Source organism: Schistocerca cancellata, chromosome 1 (assembly GCF_023864275.1).
Source record: "Schistocerca cancellata isolate TAMUIC-IGC-003103 chromosome 1, iqSchCanc2.1, whole genome shotgun sequence".
Classification (NCBI taxonomy): Eukaryota; Metazoa; Arthropoda; class Insecta; order Orthoptera; family Acrididae; genus Schistocerca; species Schistocerca cancellata.
Genome location: NC_064626.1, coordinates 1267424513 through 1267439752, shown reverse-complemented (window position 1 = coordinate 1267439752; position 15240 = coordinate 1267424513). Strand labels below are relative to the sequence as shown.

Genomic DNA, 15240 nt, shown 5'->3' with positions numbered 1-15240 from the left:
CGGCCAGGAAATCCTAGCGGCTCACGGCAGAGGTCGCCAGCAGAGCATAGCTATAGGGACGAATATATGGGAACACCGCGAGGAGTGCGTGTTTGAACATAAATGCAGGTATTAGGCAAGGCTGTAGGCGGTGCTGTCGTATTTAACCACGAGCGGCACTTGTGTAACGCCGGAAATGGTTATCCTCCTATTTCCATCTATTGGACTATAATTTTTTAACCTTATTTTTTTACCTGAAGATATGACATTTTTGTGTCTTTATATACTGTAATTCTCCATCTACACCCAACTGTGTGTGGCGGAGGGCACTTTACGTGCCACTGTCATAACCTCCCTTTCCTGTTCCAGTCGCATATGGTTCGCGGGAAGAACGACTGTCTGAAAGCCTCCGTGCGTGCTCTAATCTCTCTAATTTTACATTCGTGATCTCCTCGGGAGGTATAAGTAGGGGGAAGCAATATATTCGATACCTCATCCAGAAACGCACCCTCTCGAAACTTGGCGAGCAAGCTACACCGCGATGCGGAGCGCCTCTCTTGCAGAGTCTGTCACTTGAGTTTGTTAAACATCTCCATAACGCTATCACGGTTACCAAATAACCCTGTGACGAAACGCGCCGCTCTTCTTTGGATCTTCTCTATCTCCTCCGTCAACCCGATTTGGTACGGATCCCACACTGATGAGCAATACTACTCAAGTATAGGTCGAACGAGTGTTTTGTAAGCCACCTCCTTTGTTGATGGACTACATTTTCTAAGGACTCTCCCAATGAATCTCAACCTGGTACCCGCCTTACCAACAATTAATTTTATATGATCATTCCACTTCAAATCATTCTGCACGCATACTCCCAGATATTTTACAGAAGTAACTGCTACTGTAACTGTTTTACATTTATGTCGATGTATAATTGTTTTGTTTTGTAAATACTATTTGTATATTTACGCTGGGTCTTGCCTAAGGAAAACTGTGCTATCGAACGATTACATCGATAGGTCGTGTGGAGAACCAAAGTGTTTAGGATCTTTGGTAGTGTTAACTCTGCCGCGTGGAGCGCGGACAGAGCGGAGTCTGGCTGGAGTACGGCGGTGGAGCAGGTGTGTTGAGTGACGCTCCAGCGAGTTGCCGCGCTTCCGGGGTTTGGCAGCATGTAATTGCGCTCGACTTGCTATGATAGTTTCTGGCACGGTGTCGCGGACGGGAAACATTAGCAGGCACAAATCAAGAGCCCGTTTCGCCTGGTGACCGTGTCGAGAAGAAGGCGCGCCAACATCCAGCTTCTGCAACAGCTACGGCCGGCAATGAATGATTGTCGCCACCTCCTCGATCGACGACTTCAAACCTTCAACCAACCAACAAGCAAGACTGAAAGCACGTAAAGTTTTAGAACTGTATGGCAGACCTCAGCTTTTCAAACTATTCTATTAGCATCACAAAAATACAGTAACTTAGCATGAACCTATGTTGCTCATTGTCCCAATTGCATTACCAAGCATGCTCCCTTCCTTTTCCGAAATGAACCCGAGTGTCGTTGAAATTCAAACGCCAGCATTAAAGTAATATCATTATATTTCATTGCTTTAATTTCAAAGTTCAGTTAAGGTATTCATAGCTGGCTACAATATTTAGATTACACAAACACAAATTAAGAGTGCGAGTTTTGTTACCATATTTTAGGTTACCTGTGACTGCAGCTCAGCTTGCTACGCACTAAATTTTACTATTGTTAATTGTTCAGAATCATTTAATTCAAGTTCAAAGTTAAATCTCTTATTTCTAAATTGCGTAGATTCAAGTAGCTTTTGAATTGATTGTTAAAGTAGCCCAAGACTAACCTTATTTTATTGAATTTCGTAGTGCTTCAGAAACAAAAGTTCACTATTAATTTCAGTTACTAAATTAACTTTCAAATTTCCGGTTTTATTAATTCTTTTGCTAATTTAAGTCAGAGTGTAGCGATATTTATTACCTCTGACAAACATTCAGTTTTCACACAACACCTGTCAACCTTCAGTTGCCACGCTTTTAGTGCTAATTATATGTGCAATAACCTTTATTTTCCGTTATTACAGTAGTTGTCCATAGGACTGGCAACCGTAATTTTCCGCAAATCTCAAGGATATAATTAACGCCAGTTAATTGTTAACGTAACGACCGCACATTTACTTTCTTTATTAACTTTACCCCTTTTCAAAATTAATTTCCACCAGTTTCATTTGCATTTTTCCTTTCATTTAGATGTAACCCTTTCCTCCCTCTTTACCGACAGATTAACTTCGGTGACGATTGCATTTCCCAAATTTCCATTAGGTACACGCGGTTTAATTTTTACTGTCATTAAGGTCGATATGTGATGTGGAAGTTACAATGACCTCAATGCGTTGGAAGTGTCTGCCGTATTTCCGACAGTGTTCTGTGCACTTGTGAGTGCATTATGTCGGAACTTAGTGAATTCGAATGTGGGTAAATTGCATGTGCTCGCATAGTGGGTGCTTACGTAACCAAGAAGCCGAAATGTTTGGTGTTTCAAGAGGTATAGCATACACGGAAAGCGGAAAAACATCGCCTGTTAAGTCACAGCGCGGACTGAAGTGCGTAATGAGAAGCGAAGGACGGTTATTGAAGAGGATTGTGACGGAAACCAAGAGCACGCCAGCTGAAAAAGTCACTGCACAACTGGATGGCGCTCCCTTGCAAACCATATCAGCACAAAATAACAGGAAGTTAGTATTATAAGGAGAGAATTATAGGGTGAGCTGGAATTCCAAAACTACTTCTCAGTGATGCAAATGCCCGTAACACTTAAAAGTGGACTGCAGAGCAATGGGAGATTTGGCCGGATGAGTCTTGTTTTACCTTATTTTCAACTTCATGCCGAGTTCACATCTCAAGAGCAAAACGTCAGCGGGGTTTGGTGATGATATGAACAGCCATACCGGCGTATTCGATGAACCCCATAGTTACTCCGGTGACAAAGATTAATTGACCGGTTTGGCTGATCAGGTGCAATGTGATGCTGTTTTCCAAGACGATAGTGCCCCGTTCACACAGCTCGTGTCTTCCACAACTGGTTTTGTGAACACGTGGCCGTCACAGTCATCACATCTCAGTGTTATTGAGCCTTTGTTGTCTACTTTGGAGAGATGGGTGCCTGATGGCTATCCACTTCCATTATCGTTACCCGAAATTGCCACTATTCCCAAGAACAATGGTATGAGATTACCTTTAAAACCATACACGACCTGTATTTATCTACTCTAGGACGGCTGGAAGCTGTTTTGAACGCCAACGGGTATACCATAACGTTTTAGGCTTGGTAATGTGTTGTGGTTTGGGCGTTTCCGTATTTTCTTTCACCCCCTGTAAGTTGCGCTCTGCGGATTTACTGTCAGAATGTGTTCAAGAGTGCGTTCCTGCTACAGTTCCAGCGAGAGCCTGTCGTTGTTCCAGTTCCAGTCGCCGTCGCCACTACTCTTCCAGTTCATCGTAGTTTACCTGTCCGAAGAATGTCCCGCCGCTGTTCCACAACTCATGACACCGCCAGGCAATGCTTATGGCGGACAGAAGACCGTAAAGGTCACCAGTTGGACTTTTTCTCAGAGCGGGTCTGTCACAGGATAGTGTATTGTAACATGATCTCTTAAGGGGAGCCGGAGGTGGTCAAATCCTAAAAATTACAATTTTTTTTGCTACCGAAAATTAATTGGAACATTCCTCTTTAATGTAAACTTTGAATTATTGTTCTACTCGCCCTAGAAGTGGAGTTATTACCATTTTCCCCCACGCCTGTAGAGGAAATGGGTGGCCGCTGAATGCATCTAACACCCTCTCGTGACTTCCTGGAGAAATGCCTAGGATTTTCTCGACCTGTTACGCATACAGCGCCATATGTTACGCATACAGCGAGTGTGCAAGGGTTGGCTACATTGTTTTCCGTGACAAATGAAGCGCTAAGACCGCGGAACATCGTCTCTTTGCTGTTTACCATTTCGAATTAGTTCAGTGTTACTCCTGTTGTTGGTAGTATTATACTTCTTGTGTAAAGCGTTGTTCTGGTTACGATGACACGTTTTAGTAACCGTGTATATAAGAAGAGGAAGAACGTAGGGAAAAGAAAATTAACACTAATACCAAGCTGCGATACTACAATTACTGAAACAGTGCGTTCTTCTGCTAAGCAACACATGGCCGGCCATAGCCCTGTGACATTTTCTAGCAAATACTACCTTGGGGATGGTGACTCCAAAGGTTTCAAGACTATAGAGGAACTGAAACCATATGGAAATGAATTTGTAGTTGAAAAGTTGGAATGTATTGGGCATGTGCAAAAGCGTATGGGTGCACGGCTTCGAAGGCTCAAACAAACTTTGGGTTCAAGTAAGCTCAGTGATGGAAAGACAATAGGAGGGAGAGGCAGGCTTACTGATGAGGTGATTGAACGTCTACAGAGATACTATGGGTATGCTATAAGGCAAAATACTAGTAATGTTAGTGACATGCGAAAAGCAGTGTGGGCGTTGTTCCTTGATACTGCCTCTTCCAATGAATACCCTCAACACAGTCTGTGCCCAAAAGATTCCTGGTGCAAATATAATGCAAAAAAGGACTATGATCACAAACATGGCTTGCCAGCAGCTGTGATAAATGCAATAAAACCAATTTTTCATGACTTAGCACAGCCAGAATTGTTACACAAGTGTCTACACGGAAAGACGCAGAATCCTAATGAGAGCGTAAACAATTTGATTTGGAAAGTGATTCCTAAAAGGGTGTTTGTAAGCATAAAAACACTGCACTTTGGCATTTATGATGCAATAGCAACCTACAACCAAGGGAACTGAGTGAAGTGTGAAGCTCTGAAGGCATTAGGATTTACAGCTGGGGTGAACACTGTACGAGCACTAAGAAATATTGACAGAGGAAGGATAAGAGGAGCAGAAAGAAGAGAAAGGCATATGAAGTATGATGGAACAACAGGCCAGAAAAGAAGACAGAAGAGGAAGCTTTTGGAGGATAAAGAAGAAGATCCTATAGTACAGGAATGTATTGAGAATCTTTGATAGCCATTTCCCGTAAATTAGAATTTTTAGAATATAAGGAACATTTTCTCAAAATCCACTCAAGCTAGAGAGATGAAATTTTTATACAGCACTCCTAGTGGTCAAACTTACATTGTAACACAGCCATTTCTCAATATGTTCAGTAGTTTCATTTCAGTTTAATTGTAAAGCAATTATGTGTAAAAAAAATTGGGTCATTAGTAAAAAAATATAATTGGAAGGAAACCAGAAAAGATACTCCAAAATTCCTCTGTCATAACTGCAATACTAAACCACTCTATATGTAAAAAAAAATTCAAATTGTTCTATTTGGTAGTTTATTCATAAATGTTCCTCAAACTCAGTGATTTTAACATGGGCAGATTAGGCACCTCCGGCTCCCCTTAAAACTGAATATTTGTGTGTTGTCGAACAAATGAGTTGTAGTCATTCCAAAAGTTGTGCTTGCATGTACGCAACTCTGAAATTTGGTTGGGAGCAGAGCCCCTATCAACACTGACGTCAGCTGCACCTTGTATTGTATTGTATTACATTGAACTGGGGACACAGGCTTCGCTCCCGCCGTAGCCCACAACAGGCTACAGCAGTCCACTCACCCCATCGCCGCCCTACACCGATCCCATGGTTACTGTGCGGTTCGGATCCCACTGGACCGCCCGGGAACGTCTCACACCAGACGAGTCTAACCCCAATGTTTGCTCGGTGGAGTAATCATGGTGTACGCGTACGTGGAGACAGTGTCTGCGCAGCAATCGCCGACATAGTGTGACTGAGGCGGAATAAGGGGAACCAGCCCGCATTCGCCGAGGCAGATGGAAAACCACCTTAAAAAACCATCCACAGACTGGCCGGCACACCAGACCTCGACACTAATCCGCCAGGCGGATTCGTGCTGGGGACGGGCACGCTTTCCCGCTCGGAAAGCAGTGCGTTACACCGCACGGCCAACCGGAATGGCCAGCTACAGCTTACTGTTTGTTGTCATCGTTCACTTTCAATGGAACCATATCACTTGACTTGCCCCCTTCTAACAGCCGTGTACCGCAAGTCTCTAGAGGAACGGAAGGTTCCAAATGATTGACGGGATACCAATTCGATTCTACACAGAGTACGCGAAAGAACTTGCCCCCCTTCTAACAGCCGTGTACCGCAAGTCTCTTCCAAATGATTGGAAAAGAGCACAGGTAGTCCCAGTCTTCAAGAAGGGTCGTCGAGCAGATGCGCAAAACTATAGGCCTATATCTCTGACGTCGATCTGTTGTAGAATTTTAGAACATGTTTTTTGCTCGAGTATCATGTCGTTTTTGGAAACCCAGAATCTACTATGTAGGAATCAACATGGATTCCGGAAACAGCGATCGTGTGAGACCCAACTCGCTTTATTTGTTCATGAAACCCAGAAAATATTAGATACAGGCTCCCAGGTAGATGCTATTTTCCTTGACTTCCGGAAGGCGTTCGATACAGTTCCGCACTGTCGCCTGATAAACAAAGTAAGAGCCTACGGAATATCAGACCAGCTGTGTGGCTGGATTGAAGAGTTTTTAGCAAACAGAACACAGCATGTTGTTATCAATGGAGAGACGTCTACAGACGTTAAAGTAACCTCTGGCGTGCCACAGGGGAGTGTTATGGGACCATTGCTTTTCACAATATATATAAATGACCTAGTAGATAGTGTCGGAAGTTCCATGCGGCTTTTCGCGGATGATGCTGTAATATACAGAGAAGTTGCAGCATTAGAAAATTGTAGCGAAATGCAGGAAGATCTGCAGCGGACAGGCACTTGGTGCAGGGAGTGGCAACTGACCCTTAACATAGACAAATGTAGTGTATTGCGAATACATAGAAAGAAGGATCCTTTATTGTATGATTATATGATAGCAAAACAAACACTGGTAGCAGTTACTTCTGTAAAATATCTGGGAGTATGCGTGCGGAACGATTTGAAGTGGAATGATCATATAAAATTAATTGTTGGTAAGGCGGGTACCAGGTTGAGATTCATTGGGAGAGTCCTTAGAAAATGTAGTCCATCAACAAAGGAGGTGGCTTACAAAACACTCGTTCGACCTATACTTGAGTATTGCGCATCAGTGTGGGATCCGTACCAGATCGGGTTGACGGAGGACATAGAGAAGATCCAAATAAGAGCGGCGCGTTTCGTCACAAGGTTATTTGGTAACCGTGATAGCGTTACGGAGATGTTTAACAAACTCAAGTGGCAGACTCTGCAAGAGAGGCGCTCTGCATCGCGGTGTAGCTTGCTCGCCAGGTTTCGAGAGGGTGCGTTTCTGGATGAGGTATCGAATATATTGCTTCCCCCCTACTTATACCTCCCGAGGAGATCACGAATGTAAAATTAGAGAGATCAGAGCGCGCACGGAGGCTTTCAGACAGTCGTTCTTCCCGCGAACCATACGCGAGTGGAACAGGAAAGGGAGGTAATGACAGTGGCACGTAAAGTGCCCTCCGCCACACACCGTTGGGTGGCTTGCGGAGTATAAATGTAGATAGATGTAGATGATATACCTTTTCCGTGGCTTTGGAAAAAGCGTTAGAAGAGGACTTCAACGAGATACTATGTGTGAAACATTATTAAATAGTAGAAAGACAACAGATCGCAAACCACCGTACGAGCATCAAAAGAAGAGGTTCCACAAGCGACACCGCTTCTGTGTAAAATGTAAGCAAAGATATAACTAGGGTAAGTTCCGTGTGTTGATTATTACGACTATCACGTTAAGAACACAAAATTTTGACCCTGAAAACCGATATACGTTAGAAAGCGGTTGTGGATTGGTAACTCTACATTTTGCACTGAAATGCATTTAGACTTATCGTAGAACAGTCTCTTGACATACAGAGTCGTCTGTTTTCCCTTGTAAACCTTTTAGTTTTCCCTCAGATGGATGTCCAGAGGTGTTTAGTCTGGTAGCCTGTGGGCCATTTTGTGTTGCCCGAGCTACTGATCCAATATTCTGGAACTTCTCTGTTAAGAGACTCTGTAAGAGTGAGACAGGGTTGTAGCCTCTCCCCGATGTTATTCAGTCTGTATATTGAGCAAGAAGTAAAGGAAACAAAAGAAAAATTTTGAGTAGGTATTAAAATCCATGGAGATGAAATAAAAACTTTGAGGTTCGACGATGACATTGTAATTCTGTCAGAGACAGCAAAAGACTTGGAAGAGCAGTTGAACGGAATGGACAGTGTCTTGAAAGGAGGGTATAAGATGAACATCAACAAAAGCAAAACGAGTATAATGGAATGTAGTCAAATTAAGTCGGGTGATGGTGAGGGAATTAGATTAGGAAATGAGACACTTAAAGTAGTAAAGGAGTTTTGCTATTTGGGGAGCAAAATAACTGATGATGGTCGAAGCAGAGAGGATATAAAATGTAGACTGGCAATGGCAAGGAAAGCGTTTCTGAAGAAGAGAAATTTGTTAACATCGAGTATAGATTTAAGTGTCAGGAAGTCATTTCTGAAAGTATTTGTATGGAGTGTAGCCATGTATGGAAGTGAAACATGGACGGTAAATAGTTTGGACAAGAAGAGAATAGAAGCTTTAGAAATGTGGTGCTAGAGAAGAATGCTGAAGATTAGATGGGTAGATCACATAAGTAATGAGGAGGTATTAAATAGAATTGGGGAAAAGAGGAGTTTGTGGCACAACTTGACTGGAAGAAGGGATCGGTTGGTAGGACATGTTCTGCGACATCGAGGGATCACCAATTTAGTATTGGAGGGCAGCGTGGAGGGTAAAAATCGTAGAGGGAGACCAAGAGATGAATACACTAAGCAGATTCAGAAGGACGTAGGTTGCAGTAGGTACTGGGAGATGAAGAAGCTTGCACAGGATAGAGTAGCATGGAGAGCTGCATCTAACCAGTTCCAGGACTAAAGACCCCAACAACAACAAATCAAAAATGAATTTTTATTTAAATAATTACTTTCTACTTTTTAACTATTAAATATAAAAACTGTTAAATATAAGGAGAATTATCGAGATGTTAACCTACCATCCTGTTCCGTTGAGCAGAAGACAGCGTGGCTCATGACGCCGTCTCCAACATTTGTGAAAGCCAACAACCTCAGGGAGTAGTTTGTGAACTTGAGAAGGCCATGCAGGTAGGTTTCCAAATTGGGCGTCCTCTTCACTTCACTTCCTACCGTTCGAAGATCTGAAAGTATTTAATTGGAATTCAGGTATTGGGATGTATTCCAGTAGAATTGTTGATGCAGGACAGCATTTGAGATAATAGTTACTACGTGTGTCGTACAGGGTGGTTATAATCAAACTTTCGCTGCAAGAGCCAGTGCAGAGGGTATCCAACTTCGTAGGAATGGTGTTGAGCCTGTGCGTTGCAGGATTATCATTGATAGTAGTGTTAGTGTCATGTCTTGCCGTTAGGCGCCCGTACTGGTAGGGCAACGTAGAACTCGGTCTCCATGGACCGAAGGTATGCTGTGTGAATGTCACAAGGTGCTGTGGGGTGTTTCTGCAACATGTGATCGCTGCTGTACGGAAAAGGGGAGCTTTGGATTCAATTGCTCAACTGTTTTGATGCATGATGGAGCTCCACCTCATGTCGTTCGCGTAGTCACTCCGTAACACATTTGTGGAAAAGCGAATCACTGGCTGATCGTTCTATACAGCGTGCCCACCAAGATCACCAGATCTGAACCCGTGTGATTTCTGGGTGTGTGGTTACCTGAAGGACGGGGTTTGCCAACAGAACACTAACACGTGTTTGAGGTTGAAGATGAGCATAGGGAGGGACGTGGATAGCCTCCCATCCAAGATGTTTCGGACAGCAGTCGTCGATGCTGATGATTGTCACTCTGAGCAACGTTTGTACCCCGGAAGGTGAATACAGTATGCGATTACAAATGCTACTCTCACATGTGGAAATTAAAACGAATTATTTCAGTGGTTTATTTGTCTCTTCTCTTCCGCGTGTCCTTGCAAACGATTCCACCAAGTCTCATTGTCCTACGATCAAACGTTTTTCATGTGGTCCCTCTCAAGTAGCGAAAGTTTAATTATAACCACTCTACACTCATGATCCAAAACATTATGACCAACTTCTTAGCAGCTTGTTTGTCCGTCTTTGAAACGAAATGCAGAACTGTTTCTGAGTATGATGGATCCGACGGTTTGCTGGTAAGTTTGTGGAAGTATATGGCCATGTAATTCGCGTAAATAATGGGCCTCTGATTTGCGTGATGTCGCACGATAGCGACCCATATGGTTTCCACACCGGGACATCATCGGGAGTTAATTAAAATGCTTCTTAAACCACTGTAATATGTTTCTCACTCCGAGACACTGACAATTTTACTGCTGAAAGATGACCCATCCTCGGGGAAGGCATGAAGATGAAGGGATGACTCACATGCGGGAGGACAACGGTTCAATCCCGCGTCGGGCCATGCTGATTTAGGTTTCCCGTGATTTCCCTAAATCGTTCCAGGTAAATGCCTGGATGGTTCCTTTCAGAGGGCACGGCCGACTTCCTTCTCCATCCTTCACTAATCCGATGAGACGGATGACCTCGCTGTCTGGTCTCCTCCCCCAAAACAACCCACGAAGGGATGCAGGAGGTCCGCAGCCGTCAGCGCGCCTTCGATTACTAAGTCAGGTCCCATGCAAGCGTAGGAGAATGTCTCCCATAGCACAATACTGCTCCCACCAGCATGCGCAGCGGCGCGCTGCACGTTTCGAGACGCCGTACACTTGCTGGTAAGTTTTTATCGAGACGACCAGCGAACTAGTGTAGCAGAAATGTGATTCATCCGAATAACCGAAACGTTTCCATTGATCGACGGTTAAATCCCGATGGTCCCATGCCCACTGCAGTCTTAATTGACGATGTCAGTGGGTCAATATATGAACATGTGGGGGTGGTCTGCTGCGCAGCTCCATGTTCAACAGTATACGATGAAGTTGGTGATCCGAAACACTTGTGCGTGCACCAGATGGCTCTGAGCACTATGGGACTTAACATCTGTGGTCATCAGTCCCATAGAACTCAGAACTACTTAAACCTAACTAACCTAAGGACATCACACACATCCATGCCCGAGGCAGGATTCGAACCTGCGACCGTAGCGGTCACGCGGTTCCAGACTGAAGCGCCTAGAAGCGCACGGCCACTCCGGCCGGCTTGCGTGCACCAGCATTTCAGCATAGATGCCACGGATCACCACCTGTCCTATTTTTCAGAGCAGACATGCCTCCGAACCCCCCGTTGTGTGAAGAGTCGTGGACGCTCAATCATTAGGTGCCTAGTGGTAGTTTCACTGCCCTTCTACCTCTTTCCGTAGATGCTCCCTACAGTTTTCGAACTACTCGTCCACAGACTTCGTGTAATAATAATCTACCCTTTGTCAAAGTCGCTTATATCAATGGATTTCCACATTTGCAGCCCATATCTTCGCTAGAGTGATACCTTCTTCGTGTCTGCTCGATTCAGATACTTTTGTTACCGTGTCATGTGCCGGCAACGCCAACAGGCGGCATCCAAAGTGGTGATGGGCTGTGGTCATAATGTTTTGGCGTATGAGTGTATATAGCTCGAGGTACATGAATTATTCTGAGGTATGGAATATAGCAAAGTTTGACACCTAACGGTAGAAATTCACATTTGCAAATAATGTACGCTCATCGAAATGCTGGTTGTTGGCCCAAATCGAGTACATTATAAAGGACCAACACCGACGAGCCGTCACATTACGACCACTGCTCGTCGCGAGACTGAATAGCGCCGGATTGTCGTTGCGCACACGTAACGCGATAAGGAAAGTGCTTAAAGGGAGCACTCACGAATGGGGACTCAACCTAGCGACGACACGGGGTCGCATTTTGGGACATTTACTGACGTAAGCGGCTCTGACAAAAGGTGGATTGTTATGATCCGTCGCCTGGAAGGAAGCTTCTCGAAAACGCCCAAGCAGGTCGTTTGCTCGCGTGCTACTGTCGTATCTATGGAAAGTAGTTGAAAGGCGGTGGAACCACGAGCAGCGACAAGGTGCTGGGCGTGAACGCCCGATTACAGAAGTTGAAAGTTGCGGTCTTGCCTCCTTTTTCAAGCAGGATAAGTGGGGAACGGAAGCAGAGATGACGACTGAGTACATTGCTAGTGCAGGCGCAAGTGTTCCGGAGCACACCATTTGGCGTATACTGCTGAACAAGGGAACCGTATCAGAGGATCCGCATGTTAACCTAACAATGGGCACAGGATTACAGTGGGCAAGGAATCATCGGGATTGGACTTTGGATCAATGTAAACTTGTCACTCGGTTGCATTAATCACGTTCCACCTTACACCAGGTCGGTGATCGTGACCGGATAAGCAGTCATCCCGGCGAACGGCTGCCCGAATCTTACACAACGCCACAGACTGAGGCCATTGGAGACAGCACTATGCTGCGAAGGATATTCATCTGGGCTTCAATGGGACTGTGGTAGTAATCAAAGGCACCATGTCTGATGTGCACTACTTGAAAATTATGCAGGCCACCCGCACCCCATCGTATTTGAAGTTTCCCTCGATGTCTTTTCCGGCAGCCGTGCCATCTTCCAGCAGGATAAATGTCCATGCCACAAGGCCATAAGACTGTTACAGTGGTTTGAGAAGTATGGTAATGAACTCTAACTAACGTCTTCACCATCAAATTTATTTGATCTGAGAGGCTGTCGGTCGTCTGGTCCGCACCCACCATCTCCGGTCTATAACTTGCTGGAATTGCGTGATTTGTCATTTGTTGCAACAAACCTTAGGGAACCTAGCAAGGAACTGTCAAATCCACATCATATAAAATCGCTGCTGTATTGAGGGCCGAACGTGGACCACCAAGCTGTTAAGCATATATTCAGAATGTTTTGTCTCACCAGTGTATAGGCAGGGCCATTTCAAACTCATATTGCTAGATTTGGTTCAATGATAAGCCCAAAAGAAAGGATTTTGTTTTAGAAGTGAAACCCAACGTACATAATTACGAGGACAGAAACACAAAAAATTAAAATGGTTTATTATTATTTTTTCTCATAATCGGTTTCATCTATCCGATCTTTAGGCCAGAATGTTATTGCGGTGGTTATTAATGAAGCAATGCAATAACAGGGTCATATACGTGACACTACTCAGTTAGGAAAACGAAGCAGCTGGTCTGAAAATAGCGAAGGCGAAACAAAATGAAAAAGTGACTTGCAATATTCCAAGAGTACTGAAAACATCGAGGTTTTATGAAGAGCTCGAAATATTCAGAAAACTGATAAAACTAACAGTCTTCATTCAGTACCTGTTAATATAAATAAAAAGTTATGACAACAATAAATGATTAATAAGTAACAAGGAATTTCCATAAAGAAGGCAAGTGGTTTTGAAAGACTGTGACACATGATAAATTAGTAATGTTGTGGGTACATGAGTAACAACAGTTAATTTGGAATATTTTGTTCAGTCATTACTACGAAACGCAACTCCTGTAACTCTTCACAACAGAAATAAAATACCACACGTGGAGGTAGAAGTAGTTGACATAAATATTGAGAGGTATAATGTTTCTGATATTTGTTTCATAAATGTAAAAGTTTGCTATAACGTTTCTGTAGTGAAAGTTACATAAGTACAGAATAGATTTAATATATGATGTCAGCAATCGCAATACATTGATAAATAATTCTAGAAGCAGTATTAGACACAGGTGATGTACAGTGTAACTTACTGTGATCAGTAACAACAGGCCTGTATATGACTTTGTATCCACGTATGACGCCGCCATGATTTTGGGGAGGTGGTGGTGACCAGCTGACCTTGACGCTTTGCGACGAGAGCGCAGAACAGGTTATGTTCTCCGGGGAAGCTTCTGGAACTAGAAGATGGAAGGAGGTACTCCTGTCATAATCTCCTAGATCGATTTTCACAATCTGACATGTAACAAACATCCTGAAAGCAAAACTTAACAGTAATTTCAAGAGAACAACTGGTATCAGTAAGATGTACTTGAGTAAAACCTTCGTACAGAGTGAGACTTGGAAGCCGCAACACCCCTTTATTTCGAGAACGGCACAAGATATCGAAGCGCAAAGCCACACGTGATTTTATTACATGGTTAATACAAGCTGGTTAATAGAAGGTTTAATCAAAAACATTCATCCGATTTCACATCTTTTTTTTTTTTTTTTCTTTATTGAATTTCAATTCCCCCCGAAGGGGGCGGGCTGGCAGCAGCTTAGTATGACGCTCTGCAGCCTACAGATTTTGTGAGAAAGTTCAAGAGAATAAATAATGAAAAACAGGCGACAAAATCGGAGACTTAAAGAGTAACATGGCGAAAAGAAATCGTGGAACTTAAAACAAACAACAGAGGGATGATGATGCTAATAAAATACATACGAAGCAGACGGGGAAAACAATATACAGACAATTAAAAAACACGGCGACAGTCTGGATTCTGTTCGCAAAAGACATAAAATTCACACCTAGCGACAGCATGGTTTCTGTTCGCAACACGAGAAAGACAAACAACACTGAATAGTCACTGGAACACTGCACTAAAAAGTTGGCAAATGTGACATACCACAGTCGAAAGCAGGTGGGAGGAAACTGGACAGAAGATGGGAAAACAAAAAAGGGGGGAAAGGAGAGTAAAAGCGAAGGGGGGAACCGGGAAAGGAGCTGATGGAGGATGAGGACCCATAAGAGGGGTGGGGGACAGACGCGACAGGGAGTGGGGTAGGCAGAGGAGGGGAATACAAAAGGACTTGGGGGGGGGGAGAAGGGAGGTAGGGAGAGGTTTAGTGGGGAGAAAACAGGACGGAAGGGGGGGAAGAGGGAGCCCAGGGAAAGGACGATTTCACATCTTTCACATGAATAAATATAGAAACTTGACATAAGTTTGAACTTGAGCTTCGAATAAGTTTTTGCATAGCGAGTGTCACATACACAGATTTATTCAAAGGCAGATCCATTTTCACCATGGGAAGCAAATGACTGTAATTTTTAATACGGCCAAGGTAATAATGGAATTGTTTCTTAAGTTTCAAAAACAAAGGCTTAACTTGGCGCCAGTTGTAAATTTCCGGTTCGTCTGGATGACGATAGAGGGCTCCCGTACAATTACCTCGCTTGCTCTCTCGTTCATTACCCAATATGCGTTGAGTCGAGACGAC

The 15240-nt window shown here is 43.8% G+C and overlaps 1 protein-coding gene across 1 annotated transcript in view; it reads right to left on the bottom strand.

Moving 5' to 3' along the window:
• Positions 1-15240, bottom strand: part of LOC126094953 (Down syndrome cell adhesion molecule-like protein Dscam2) — an 890199-nt gene that overhangs the window by 101497 nt on the left and 773462 nt on the right. Inside the window, exons 24-25 of the mRNA XM_049909611.1 lie at positions 13794-13940; positions 9083-9244 (exon numbers count right to left, since the gene is read on the bottom strand). Of these exons, the coding sequence (XP_049765568.1) occupies positions 9083-9244; positions 13794-13940 (309 nt within the window). The remainder of the gene's footprint in view (positions 1-9082; positions 9245-13793; positions 13941-15240) is intronic.